At 43.7% G+C, this 14,405-nt stretch overlaps 1 protein-coding gene across 4 annotated transcripts; it reads right to left on the bottom strand.

Annotated features, from left to right (window-relative positions):
• Positions 1-664: 664 nt before the first annotated feature.
• On the bottom strand, positions 665-10,937 carry LOC108920777 (uncharacterized). 4 transcript variants are annotated; one of them, XM_018729812.2, is made up of 4 exons: positions 10,787-10,937; positions 1,193-6,032; positions 1,038-1,103; positions 665-952 (listed from the first exon to the last, which is right to left on the bottom strand). In XM_018729812.2, exons 2-4 carry the CDS (start codon positions 5,952-5,954, stop codon positions 825-827), a joined length of 4,956 nt encoding a protein of 1,651 aa, XP_018585328.1. In that variant the 5' UTR covers positions 5,955-6,032; positions 10,787-10,937; the 3' UTR covers positions 665-824. The 4 variants fall into 4 exon arrangements, with proteins under 4 accessions (XP_018585328.1, XP_018585329.1, XP_018585330.1 ...); XM_018729813.2 differs by having other exon boundaries at positions 1,193-6,029; XM_018729814.1 differs by lacking the exon at positions 10,787-10,937 and adding an exon at positions 10,677-10,757.
• Positions 10,938-14,405: the final 3,468 nt, after the last annotated feature.

Below are 14,405 nucleotides of genomic sequence, written 5' to 3'. Positions count from 1 at the left end.
ATTGGGTGCCTCCGTGATCAGTCTTGATTGCCTGCTTTTATTTGTCAAGCTCATAGATAATTCATTACAGGGCATTACACAACAGGTGTGTCCACTTCTCTTCTTCTAGTAAATTTCCACTCCTTTGTTCTCAAAACCCCTCACCCTGAAGCTGAGCCGTCCAACCCCCATCACTCAGCTCACCTTAAACTGACCTCGCTCCAGGCAGTGCAGGACCACCGGCCTTTACAACAACCTCTTGGTATGCACATCTTGCATTCATTTTAGATAACCTCTAACCTGGTGCCTGGTACAGCCTGCTTCTCACACAACGGGCCTTCCGCACCAGTTACAGAACACATGTGCAGAATCAGTTGTACATTTAAGGCATACCGTCATTGCTGCTTAGTTTTTTTTTTTTATTTTCTCTCATATGACACATTTGCATTATTTAAAATTCTGAAATTCATTCTAAAGTAAAAAATGTCTCAAATAATGGAAGAATGGAATACCTGAAAGACACATGAGATGCACTGAAGCTCTGAAAACCCATGTGGATCCAAACAAAATGCAGATGCTTTGTCGTCTACAATTATGCAGTATATGAGAGAAAAATATAATAATGTAAGCCAACACTGATGTCTGCATTTAAATTTGAAAAAAAGTTTATTTTGTCTTTCCCTTGTACAAAATTCTAGGGGGGGGAGGGGGGGAGGATAGCAGCCACATTTTTAAAACAAACTTCTTGTCACACTAGGAAAAAGCTTTTTAGAGAAGAAGATTGCAGTTATGTAGAAAGTCTTCTCTTGGTTTTGAATCCTTGCCGTTCACATTAAGTAGTTTCCTCATTTTCTAGTCTTTGCCAGGGATTGTCTTCTGTATTCTTCATAGGCTGTATGGGATGGCACGGTCATTCTGGATGAATAGATGTCAGAAACTGGCTCTTTCTTCTCTAAATTATGGGACCATGGACCTGCAATTTACAGGATGTTCAGATCTTCAGATTTCCCCTGAAAAGATCATGTATACAATTTAAAAAAAAAATAAAGTCCACTTACCTTTAATTTTCCAGGTTGCTGTCTTCTGTCTGGTTGATTCTTCCAATTCCTGAGGCTTGGGTGTCTCTAAGGAATTTATAATGTAATTAATACAACAGAAAGTAGGTGAGGGCCACCGCGGAGGTTTTCACACAACAGATGTCAGTAATGCTTACTCTTAGATTGTCTGAAAAGTTTCTTTTCCATCTCATAGTCTTCAGCTTCTCTGAGGTCAAAAGACTTGTGCAGGAGCTTGAATTTCAGGATATTCTTGTGCACTGGGGATGGCATCAACGCTGGATTCCCAATCTCGTATTTACATCTCTCTACGGAATTGCATCTCCTGGACTGTTGGAGACGGGACTGCTTTGAAACATGTGCATTCTGCCCCTTTTCGGATTGTTTCCTCTTGATTGCTGTTAGAGGAAGCTGAGGCTTCTCCTTCATGGAACACAGCAGAGTCTGTTTGTCACTACCGAGGACTGCTCTGTCCTCTCCTTTACGGATCGGTTTGGAAGGAGCAGCATGCGATTTATTTGCGTCTTTTTCTCGCTTATCTATTGCTTCTGCCGGCAAATCAGAACATGAGGGTGGTGGTTTCATTTTGAGAAGCGAGCCTTTGTTTGGTTCGGATAGAGCAACGTTTGGAGTATTAGTCTCTTTAGGTTTGCGTGTACGTGCTTTTTCCTTGCCATTTCTTGTGGAATGCAATACTTTCGTGTCTGAAGGGTCCTTTTGAGGAATCCAACTGCTTTTCCAGCTCGAATAGACCCTTTGCTTTGCCTGGCTATTTTTCACCCAGTCTTTTTCGGAAATACTTTTGTCGTGGGGACTAATATTTAAGCTAATTGTTGCAGGCGGGATGGATTTGTTGGGCTGAAACAAATGAGTTTTATGATCAGGTTGGAGGGAAGACCCATATAAAGTCAGACTGACAATTGTGCTGCTTTCTGTTGCTGCTGTGCCTTTCGGAGAGATTTCCTTTTTCAGTTTTTTTCCAACCTCACCGTTAGCTGCGTGTCTATGTTTACCACAGTTTCTTACACATCGTTTAGGAACATCCGACAGGACCTGGGACTCGCCCTTTTTAGATTTTTGCTTGTGCCCAACTTTTACAATTGAACGATTGTTGCACTCATCATGAGTTTTAATCCCGGGTACTGACTGAGGGCATGCAGACACCTTTTCTCCCTCCTTTTCAGTTGTTCTGTGCAAAAGATTTTGAACAGGCAGTTTGGAGTGCAAAGTTCTTTTTTGTTTCTCCTTACACTCGCCTTCTTTCCATTCTCTCTCATCTCTGTGTTTGAGTCTCTCCTTGGGACAAAGTCGATGGCAAAATCTTTGTCTTAAGGAGACTGGTTCAAATCCCCCTAGGCTTTTTGGAGGCTCTGAGATATTTGAGAACTTTCTTCTGTCAACAGTTGTGTCTGTTCCCATCTTCTTGGCATCTCCATTGTCAAAACAGTTATTCACATTCATACAACCTGGATTGTGCAGTTCTGAAATCCATGGAATTGTACTCCCTGTTTGAAAAGATGGTGAGGCCTCTACTTCAGCAACCTCCATATGACACAAATTCAGATCTTCTACTTTTATTTCAACCACATTTAAGCCAATTTCACCAGCAGGTGACAAAATTTGAAGCTTTGAAATACTTTTTTTGTCATCTGATTGCTGGACAGCCTCTATTCCCACTGAACATTCCTTAGTTATGGTTTTGATGTCCTTTCTGGTATCCAGCCCCTTGTTCTCTTGTTTTATGATGACTTGATCTCCACTTGATAATTCCAAGGGGCTTTCTACTGTAACTTCCAGTTTCTCCTTTAACGAAACATCACTAGTTTCCATTTTTTGACTACCCTGACTCTGGCATCTGCACAATGAGTTCTCTTCTTGTCCGTTTAGTACTTCAATCCATTTCGAGATACAACAATATACATAATTTTGGGAATCTTTCTTCTCTGAGTCTTGTGCCAACTCCTTGTTTTGTCTCTCTCCAGTCAGACCACTTTCACTTGCAATACTGTCAAAATACTTCTTTGCATCCTCTAGTGGAAGCACTTTGATTTCTATTGAAGACAGGGGATCAGGAAGTTCTGTGGCAGGGACCCGTAGCACCATTTGCTGTAAATCCATGTCCACTGTCTTCGTGACAGGTCCTATCACTTTGCTTTGTTCAATCGCATTAAGCTCAGAGCTCTGATTTCCTTTGCCAGGCATTTTTACGTCAAAGCTAGGAAACATAGGAAAGCCATGTTCCATGTCTATATCATCTAGCTTCTCATTGAGATGCAACCAGGATGACTTGTATGCTGTCTCAGAGAAGGTGGCACCATGTTCTAGAATGTGACATTTTTCTGCCATTTTTTTCATGCATGCATTGTCAAACTGTGACAACACAACCGGATTTTTCTCGTCAATGGAGACTTCCCAATAATGAAAAATTGTTCTGTAAAGTCCCACACATAAGGCATTCAGAAGATTTTTTTGGTCACCACCCCAAAAAAGGTCCATAATTTGACTAACAACCCGTTTATTATACTTAGCTGGTGTTTCAACAATCTCCAGGTAAGCAATTAATTTACGTAAATTGTCAATAGTCCACTCAGAGACAGGAATTGTTGATAAACAGAACACATTCTCCAAATCATCCTTATTATTGTGATTATTTCGGGCAGTACCCTCAGAGTTGCTGTGAAATTCGGAACAGGATATTTCATTCCTGCTACCCATATTGAGAGTCCCTTGATTTGTCGATTTAGAGTGTTGCTGGTTTGACAAGCTTGAAACCATCTCAGCAGGTTTTCCTCTGCATGCCACTCCATCTGAGAAAGAACCGCTGATCACTTTATCCATTCCATTTTGGGACAGGCGGAGATTGCTTCCTTCATCATGAGGCTTATTCCCATCACTGTCACCAGTGAGAGACCAAGCACTCTGAATCTTGCATGGCAAACAACCTTCTGCACTAGCAGCACACTCTATCCTGTCTATAACACTTGACTGCTGCGATATAGGTGGAACAACTGCAATGGCCTTTTGCCCACCTATACCAACAGGCATGCTTTGTTGGCCGTTTGCTTTCGGCAATTTAAATACATCCATTTTGGCAGAAGTCTCTGAAACCAGGAGCTCAATGTTCTGATCATCTGAGATATTTGTGCGATCAAGCTCTCTAGATATATTACCGTTCTCCTTAGACTGCTCTGAGACCCTTTCAGTGCTCTCTTGTGTCGATAAAGAACAGACAGGTGGCTGGCTCTCCGTGATCACATTATCAGCAGGTAACACACTTCCCTTCCTGTCATCAGTAGCAGTGACAAAACAGCCCCGGCACTTTCCACTATTCTGCTGGCTGAGAGGCTGCAGGAATTGGTCTGTATGAGACTGTTGCCCACTGCTACCAGTTGCGGCACCAGGATGAGCTGTATTGCCATTTTCATCAGTACATGCTGAAGGATGGCCAACAGTATGACATACACTTGCAAGAGACCCTGCATTTAGTTGACACAAAGAAGACCCTGTCATCCCAGAACCCACCAGCGGTTGTAATGTTTTTTGTTGTTGCACTGCTGGCCGGGGACATGACATGCCAACAAAATCTCTCTGTTGCATGAAACCAGAGTCACAAGTCATAACACCACCATTGGCCTTAGTTAATCTGTTTTGGGGTAGCTGCCCAACGTAGGTCTGGGAATATCCATGACTGGTGCATGAGGTAGAACTGTTTGAGCTATTTCCTTTAGCAGCAGACAGACCAGGACCAGAACTCAGGAGAGGCACTTCTACACCTGCAGAGTGTTTCTGGTTAGCCTCACTGCAGCTCCCACGGACCGTGCTTCTATTTGTACTGCTGATCCCATCTGGGGTGGTATTTGTCTGAAGCAGAAGTTGTAAAAAACCACTAAATCCATCAGCTGAAGGTACAGCAGAAGAGTTTGGATGCGCCATGTGGATGTTCTGAGGAGAACTGACACCAACAATTTCCAAATTAGAGTTCAAGAACATAGTTGGAGGAGGAGCCACAGATTGATTCTGGCACAGCACTCTATTGACACCACCCCTGCTACCATCTCCAGTTGTTTGACTACCAATGGTTCCTTGTTCACTGCTCTTTGTACCCGCGCTCATATTTGCCTTCCTCAGTCTGGGTTTGGGGCCTGTTGCCTGGCGAGCGTGAGGAGCAACGCGCCCACGGCCAGAAGGAACTGCCTTGGTGGAATCTGATCTCTGCCTGCTGCTGCTTGGTGTGACATACCTGTTATTCACCATACCACCTGCCATAGGGCTCTGCCACTGCATGTAGTGGTAGGGTGAATTCCACTCTACAGGGTGAGGTAATTGAGCAAAGGAAGAGTTTGCAGTTGTTACCTGCCCACTGTCCATCAGCCTCTGAAAATGAGGACCACTAAAACAGTTATTCATGTGCCCTTGTGGTATATTGCACATAGCAAGGCTGGAGAAACAGGGCTGCATTTCTTGTGTAATTTCCAGTCCTTGTGGATTTTGTCTACTTGGGACCAAAGTTCCATTCTGAAGCAGAGTTTGGCCCAATTGAGGAACACAACGGACACTTGTTACAGACTGGTCTCTTGATTCCAGGGGAACTACAATCCCACCATTCAGTTGGTAACTTTTTTGTTTAGATGGGGAATCCAAAGACAAATGAACAGGTTCTGCCTGCCTAATCTGTCCTAGGGCATTCCAAGGACTTTCATCTGCAACACTTCCAGAGTGTAAGGAATACTTTCCAGCATATGCAGATCCAGTGTTGTACAGGGCCGACTGAGACTGTCCAACATAGTTGCAGTTGTCGGCAGAAGTCCTATTTCCATTATCGACGTGCTGGCAATTGTCATAATATGAATTTGTTCGGTTCTGGTCTTTCTCTGAAGGCATTTGCATCCATCTGCTCTCCAGCCATGACGTAGCCCGCATGGCGCCTTTACGGCGCCTTCACGCTGCTCCGTTGACTGGCTTTCACTGGCTGTCAAGGGTGGTGGAATTCAAACACTTCTGGAAGAAAGAAAAAAGCCAAACAATGCTATAAAGCAAAAAAAAGAAAAAAGTCCATGTACAGTTTTGGAGACTTAAGTTTAATCATTGGGTGTGATTGAAGTTTTATTACATGTACCTCCCTACTTAACACTTTCTGGGCCTATTTTTACATGTTTAACATCAGAATACTGACAGAAGAGGGGACCATTGAGTCAGAAGGCTTTCAACACCTGTCTAGTGTTTCACTGTCTATGGCACTACAGTGTAAATTACATGTCCTTTACAGTTTTTCCTTTTTGTATTGTATATGTAAATCTTTATTATTACAGTGGAACCTCGGAACTCGAACTTAATTCATTCCAGGAGGGTGTTTGAATTCTGAATCAATTTTTCCCATAAGAAATAATATAAATTGGATAAATCCATTCCAGACCCCTAAACGATTGCCTATTTAAACCTATATACATACATACATACATACATACATACATACATACATACATACCTGATGCACTGGAAGCCTCCCCACTCCTCACCACACTATGAATGCCACTCCTTTTCTTGAATTTCTCGAAGCACCCCCTACTAGCCTTGAAAGGCTCACTATCATCACTCGTTCCAGGGCAGTCTTTCACGAGGTCAGCATGGAGCATCCTTGCTTTTTCACATATTATTGCCTCTGATATACTATCACGGGCTAAATGTTTTTTTTTGTTTATCCAAATTAACAGGAGTTTTTCTCAACCTTATCAATTACCTGTGGTCTTTGCCTTGTAATAGATTTCACTCCTCTAGCAACATCAGCTGCTTTGATGGTCTCTTTATTTTTCAGTATAGTGCAAATCGTAGATTGAGGCATTCCATACTGTGCAGCCAAATCAACCACGCAAACACCTCTATTGTGTTTTTCAATTATTTCCCTTTTAACCTCTATCGTGGCTCTCGCTATTTTCTTTTTTGGCTGATTGCTTTCACTATTAACCTTTTTAGGACCCATGATGGCTTATTTAATATAAGATATAAAAAAAAACCACAAAAACACGTGGAAATTCACAGCACAATTCAGCGAGATGTTCACTCTACGAGTTTTCAGGCAAGACTGACTCATACAGAGTCATACGTGTCATACGCACCCTTTGTTTTACAGGAAGAAAGACGCATCACGCGTCCGACAGGTTTTAGCCTGAAAGGTTCATCGGTTCGAGTTCCGAGACATTTTTTTCCTCAAACAACTCATTCGAGTTCCGAGGTTCCACTGTATGTATATTGTCACCTGATCCTGGTCTGTGTATTGCACTTGTAACAAACTGCACTAGATGTTCTCTGTGGCACAGAGGTGCAAAGAAACAAAATTTCATTCTCCTCTATGCGTAACTCATCTATAGGTGGAACAACATAGTTGCTTTGACTTTGAAAATACTACTCATTTCAATGGACCAGCACAGGCATTCATGGCAGCCTATTTGACTAGAGGCAATGGTCCTCTCTAACTAGACAACTTGTGGCAGGGAGCTTCAAGCTGTGGCATGTGAGAGTTTCACTAATGTTTTCACGGTTCAGACATCACTCAATTTACAAAATTAATCCATTCCATAAAGCAGTGCAGATATTGAAATTTTGGATGCTGCAAGATCCTCTGCCTCTCTCAACCGGTATCCTGCAGGGCTCGGTACTGGGTCCTCTTCTCTTCTCGAGCTACATCTCCTCCCTTAGCCCAGTCATAGCCTCCCATAGAGTCAAATACCACTGCTATGCTGCTGATACCCAGCTCTTTCTCTCCTTTCCACCTGGAGCATCAGACACTTCTGCACGTATTGCCGCCAGCCTGTCGGACATCTCCGCACGGATGTCTGAGCACCATCTCCAACTCAACCTCTCCAAAGCAGAGATTCTTCACCTCCCAGCTGGCCTGTCCTCCTGTCACGATCTATCGATGAAACTGGACAACTCACTCATTTTGTCTATCTCCTTGGCTAAGAGTCTGGGAGTGACGACTGACTCTAGTTTATCTTTCCCTCAGCACATCGAAGCCACAACTCGGACCTGCAGATTCATCCTGCATAATATCCGCAGGATCCGTCCTAACCTCACAAGTGCCTCTGCCCAACTACTTCTCCAGTCCATAGTGACATCCTGTCTGGATACTGCATCTCTCTCCTGTGTGGCCATCCCGCTACTGCCATCAAACTTCTGCAGCTGATACAGAACACCGCTGCACGAGTTGTGTCTGACTTGCCAAAGCATTCCCATGTATTTCCTCTACTCATTTCTCTGCACTGGCTTCCTATAGCTGCCCGGATCAAATTTAACACCTTGGTTATTGCCTACAAATGCATCAGTAAAATTGCTCGTAGCTATTTACAAGACTTGATCAACCGCTACACCCCTTCACTCGTCTACTTCTGCTTGCTTGGTGGTCCCCCGCACGAAAAGTAAAGCATAGAAGTTCTTCGTTCTGGCTCCGTTGTGGTGGAACTACCTCCACCTCTTGCTCAGAACTGCTGAAACTGTCTATATTCAATAAGGGTCTGAAAATTCACCTTTTCCAGACTCACTTCGCCAAAGATCTCTCCAGCTCATGTATGGTGTAAATGTTTATGCACCGTACATTTGTGATCATCCCCAGATAAGCGTTTACACAGCCGCTACTCCTGTAATGCATGTAAATGTTTGTGCATCTTTCAAAAAAAAAAAAATAAATAAAAAAATAAAAAATTGTAGGAAGGTGATCAGAATTCATCTATCCTGTGTTTTATGCACCTACTCGTGCGATGACCATCGGTGCATCAGATGGAAAGTAACAAACTAGGTTTACTTAAGAATCACATCTGCAACTACATCTTTCTCATAATATAATGCACAAATTTGTATTTTCGCTGAGAAGTACGGCACTTTGGGGAGAAGCATCTGCTAAATGAATAAATGTAAGGTGAGAATGTTACACTTGTTAAAACATTAAGTGAAAAACATTAAGTGGCATAACACTAACTATTGCTTATAGTCTTTTTTTTTAAAAAAAAGATTTAAATTTATTTTTCTCTAAAATACCAGTGTAATGTTTGTAAACTAAAGTACATGCAGGAGATTTACCTATTTAAACAGCTGGGGTAATTTTGCTCAGGGGTACATTCTGCCACCCGCTGTAGTACCCCTGAGCAAAATTACCCCAGCTGTTTAAATAGTAAATCTCAGCAGCTCTAATCACTCTGCTACCTGCTGTCCCTTTCTATTATTACCTACAGCCTGCTGTACTATTTATTTGTAGCTAATTTAGCTTACACTTTTCTCCAAAGTGACATCCAATTATACTGCTCTGTTTTTTTTCACTGGAGCAATTCAACATAAGTGCCAGATTAATCAGTTCCACCTCCAAGGCTAGGGCAGCAGTAGGAGTCAGTCGAACCCAGGTCCCTGGGGTCCAAAATCTGAAGTTCTGAGCATTAGCTGTACACTGCTTTGGGGGAAATTAATAAACAAACATACACTTTCTGCTGCCTTTTTATCATTAATGTTTAAGTTGTTATACAGTTTTCATAACCCGTTTATTGTGGTGCCACCAACAGCCTTTATGCATCCATAGTGTCCCACACTGCTGAACGACTGCGACCCCTGGTGGCGACACGGGACACCACTGAAAAGCGCTCAACCCCGCCGCAATAGAACCCGCACATATTGGGGGGGGGTCGGTCCGGTGTCGTCGTCCCCCCCCCCACGCAGAGATAGCCTAACACCACTATGACTCTCCCCCCCCAACAACAGCTTCATATTAGGGTTAATGCGGAGAGAAACATGAAAGAACTTTTATTTAAATTATTACACTAGGCAAAGTACAATGTTTCAAACTCGGACTCCCTCCCCTCCCTGTTCAGTTTCAAGATTTATTAAAATTTATTATTCATTTAGCAGACATTTTTCTCCAAAGTGCCGTACATCTCATAGAAAAGAGTGTGTTCATTACATTACTGCACATGCAGACGCGTGATTCTAGTGCAGTTTGTTTCTTTCCACCAGGAATCAGTGTTCATCACACAAGTAGTTGCATGAAACTTATCCGAATATCCACAATTCCAGATCACCTCCTAGTAGTAGTATTTTTTTGGAGATCATATAAACATTTACATTGCATACAGGAGAGTCGTTTTGTTTGGTCAAAGTTGACGGAGTCAAAATAAAGAATAAGCATATGTAACACTGCCAAACAATATTACTGATATTTCTTGTTCCTAAATAGCCGATCAGTTGTTATCACTGAAGAACGTTTTTTTTTTTCTGAAATTTAAATAGCCACAACAAGTAGCGAATCCTTCTTCCGCGGTTCATAACTTCGTGCAACAGCCAGGTAACCTTTTGTGGCTTTTAAATTACAGGCAATAAAAAAAATAACGATACATATCTTTGTTCACTTAGGGTTTCACAAAGCTTGTTCCCAACCGAGGGAAATTTCAGCTTAACTATGTGATCACCGCTCCAAAAGCGATAGAAAAAAAGGACCCCGCAGCCACAGCCAGAACAGCCAACGCGACCAGAGCTCGTGACTCTGCAGAGACGAACGCGCCCCCGACACCAGGAGAGGAAGAAGCGCGTTTCCTGCCTGGTGAAGAGCGCTCACTCGGGTCCCCTCAGCGCCAACCCTTCGGTGAGGACTCCATGGGCCTTACTTACTTCCATAAAGGCAGTGATACTGAAGAGCGCACGTTCGCGGTGTACGCTGCAACACGTGCGCACTTGTGTCCCGAGTCGAGAAGAAAAGTTGTTACCGAGGCGCTACTTACGCGTAACGGAAGGAGCTCCGCTCGTTGCAGCGCACGGACACGAGCCCTGACTTGCTGGGTTGGTTGTTTATTATAATCAACACGGTGCGCCGCAATAACGCAGCTCTCACAATAGATACCCCTTCCTCGGTTTCTGACTTTGTTTTTTTACTCCGTGGCCAAACTGGCTGACCACGCCCCCTCGGCTCCAGGTCCGACCGCCTCCACATGATGTTCTACGTTCAGCAAACGCGTTTGATAACATCAGCAATACCCTGTCATCCGTGAGGTCTCTCCCCACCGGTTACCGTCCTGGTTTCCAGAAAGCACACACCAGACAGCTTGTAAATTCAAGTAGACTTTATTACAAAGTAATAATGGTCCTTCAGTCACAATAGGACCTACTCTAATCTGTCTAATTCCTATGGTAGTGCAGATCCTTTACTTTGGGGTTCTACTTCCTCTCATGCTGTTCTTGTATTGTATTACTTCAGCTATGAAGTATCAGAAAATTATGAACGGGGCAACTGGGTTGATCGTGCTTTAGTGGGAGCTGGGAGACCCATCAAATCCTAATCTGATATTAAAGATAGAGGAAAAATTTAGACTAATGTTAGATAAGAGATGCAGACATTTTATTCCCTAAAATAGACTTTCTCCTTGGGTCGTCTGACATCTCCGCAAACATTAGACCCGAGTTAGTGCAGTTTTTACATGTGCGGTCTCTCTGGGTCCCTGGTTCGAACGTCATTCCTGCCGCAGTTCCCTTAACCAAGGTACAAACAATCAATCCAGCAACCACATTTGCTTTATAAACAGGTAAATCATTGTGAAATCAAATTATCTATACTGTGAGTTGCTTTAACAAAATTGTCAGATAAATCAGTTAATGTATTAAGAATTCATTTAACTGACTCTCCTCCAAAGGGACTTACAATGTTAACGTTATAATAATTACAAGCTTACAATTATTTACCCATTTTTACAGCTGGGTAATTTAACTAGAGCAGTTTAGGGTACATTAAGTACCTTACTCAAGGCTACTATAGCCAGCAGTGGGGAATAGATCACATTAAAATACTCAGTTGAAAATTAAATCTGATTTCAGTAAAATAAATTAATATCCCTAAATATGTTACAATTACAAGCAATTCTTAAATGGAGACAGGATGTTCCTCCCGACTTCATACGCAGATCTTGACCTCTTGAAAACACACATCTGAGCCGTTGCATATTTTCGTTTTCCTCAGTCTCACCGTGTCTTCATTAACACGTTCACCTCACTTCCTTAAACGGTTTCAGTTTCCATTTGCTTCTTTCGACCACCTCCGGAGAATCATCTTGAGTCTCTTAAAACACTATTTCGGGTGATTTCTACCGTGTCCACTGGAAAACACTCATTTAAAGTCCTGACACCGACCTCATCTTGGTCAATTTGTAACAGGTGATTGTTCAGCTTTTCGAAGACGTTTGCATTAAGCTTTACGGTATCGATAGTTATCTGAAAGGGACCAGCTTTTCTTTGCCCCGATTCGTACATTGCTTTGGAAGTAAGCGACTGCTCAATGGGTAAATGTATATGTGAAATGTGGGAACGTAGCAGTGAGTGGAAAGACAGTCTGCCCCGCCCCTTCGCCCCGCCCCCATTCCCCCCTTCACCCCGCCCACATTTCCCCCCTCACCCTCCCGCCATGTCCCCCTTCACCCCCCGCACCCTTCGAGGTGTCTCCTTTCGTGAGTCGACGCGATAATCACTCATTATCATACTTCCCACTGAGGACGGGTACTTCCCGGCAATTCGACCACCTTCAACCCATCGCCTATGCTGGAAAAAATAAAAACACCTTTAAGAATCGATAAAACTCAAAATATGATGAAGACGCAGCCTCCCTTCAGCCATATCGTTCTCTATTTTCCATTTCCTACCGCCGGTGTTAACTTTCAGCACAAGCACACACAGATTAGCACCTGCTGCTTTTTTTTTCTTATAAACAAACTTTATTGACCAAAATTACAGCAATTACAAAAGTAAGGCTCATGAATAAAACAAAGGAACCATGTTAGATTAGAAATACTTTTAATTTCTATCCCTTCTCAGCCTTCTCTGCCACCTCGCAGCCGTCCGGACTCCAGAGACCAGTGGTCACTGGGAGGAGAAGGACACGAGAACAAGCAGAGTGTTTCGTTCCAAATCCTCCTCAAGTTTTGTTGCGTGTTCACAAAGATTATATACTGTTTTGCAGAACAAAGAAATAAGTTCTCACTGGTTTAGAAAGAGTGAGTCGGGGTCTAGGGACAAGACTAAAAAGGTACTGTTAAACAACAGAACACTGTAATTGGTTATACATATAGGGAGGATATGTGATATTTCAGTCACCTCCGTTTGCCCTTGAGCATAGACAAAGAGAGAAAAGATAAACAGGAACTTCAACTTGCACGCACCAGAAGAATAGGGAGGACAGAGAGATCGAGGTGCACGAGAGACACGAGAGCCATTTTATTTCTCACAAACAACCATGCTAGGAGGAAGATAACCACCCGCCGCTAAGGCGCTCTGAACTTTCCCGGCCACGCGCACGCTCGCGCGCACCAACCATAGAGCGGCAAGCTGGTGTCTCGAAAACTGGCTGGGAGGAAGGCGCTCCTTCTCCGGAAGTTGCATGTGACGGTAAATCAAAAGGCAGAGGGGTGGGCGACCGTTTTGCTTGAGCATTTTCGTGCCGAGAAACCACAGAAGTTGCGACGATATTAGGGTTAAAAAAAAAAAAAAAGAATAAAAACACTATAAAATTTTTTTTCAGGCGCACATTTTTACAGACTTTCCCGCCCACACGCACGCGCACCAGCCACAGAGCAGCAAGCAATCGCTTGTCTCCTACCCAGTGCCAGATGCGCTGCATAGAATGAGTCACATCCGCACATGAGTGAAACACACTGCCCCTCTCTCTCACACACTGATAGTGTTGCCAGTCGTTCCGTATTAAAACCATACCAACCAATGTGGTAGAAAAGTTTTCTAGAAATGCTTTTGGTTAATACAATGGGGATCATCTTTTGCAGAGACCTGGAGCTCTGCCAGCTGATTGAAACACACACACACACACACACTTTCTGAACGGCTTGTCCCATACGGGGTCGCGGGGAACCGGACCCGGCAACACAGGGCGTAAGGCCGGGGGGGACACGCCCAGGACGGGACGCCAGTCCGTCGTAAGGCACCCCAAGCGGGACTCGAACCCCAGACCCACTGGAGAGCAGGACCCTGTCCAACCCAGTGCGCCCCCCTTCTGATTGAAACATTTCCACTCATTCACCTTAAAAACTTGTCCAAGTTAGGGGCACAGCTGGAGCCTTATCCCCGAAGAAGGGTGCACAAGGCCAGGTAAGGTATACCATGGTCCATGGCATGGAAAGGACACAGGGTAGCCACATGCACGTTCGTGCAGAACGGGTAATTTAGTCATCTGTTAACCAGAAACGCATATCTTTGGACTGAGGGGGAACCAGAGAAGCGGGGGAAAACCCACACAGACGCAGTGAGATCATGCAAACTCCGTAGAGGCTGAGCTTGACTCAAACCTGTGCCCGAATAGCCCGGTCAGCAGCTCCCCGCTGCACCACTAAGCACATTTTTGTATCT

This window comes from Scleropages formosus, chromosome 21 (assembly GCF_900964775.1).
Source record: "Scleropages formosus chromosome 21, fSclFor1.1, whole genome shotgun sequence".
NCBI lineage: Eukaryota > Metazoa > Chordata > Actinopteri > Osteoglossiformes > Osteoglossidae > Scleropages > Scleropages formosus.
Note: the sequence above shows the minus strand (reverse complement) of the source record. Positions and strands in the feature narration are given on the sequence as shown.

Bases quoted from the DNA above. Each gene is read 5' to 3' on its own strand.
- LOC108920777 (XM_018729812.2), bottom strand. From the start codon at position 5,954: ATGCGGGCTACGTCATGGCTGGAGAGCAGATGGATGCAAATGCCTTCA. The intron at 1,104-1,192 runs GTAAGCATTACT...TAAATTCCTTAG, and splicing joins ACTTTTCAGACAATCTAAGA to AGACACCCAAGCCTCAGGAA. The intron at 953-1,037 runs GTAAGTGGACTT...TGTAAATTGCAG, and splicing joins AGCAACCTGGAAAATTAAAG to GTCCATGGTCCCATAATTTA.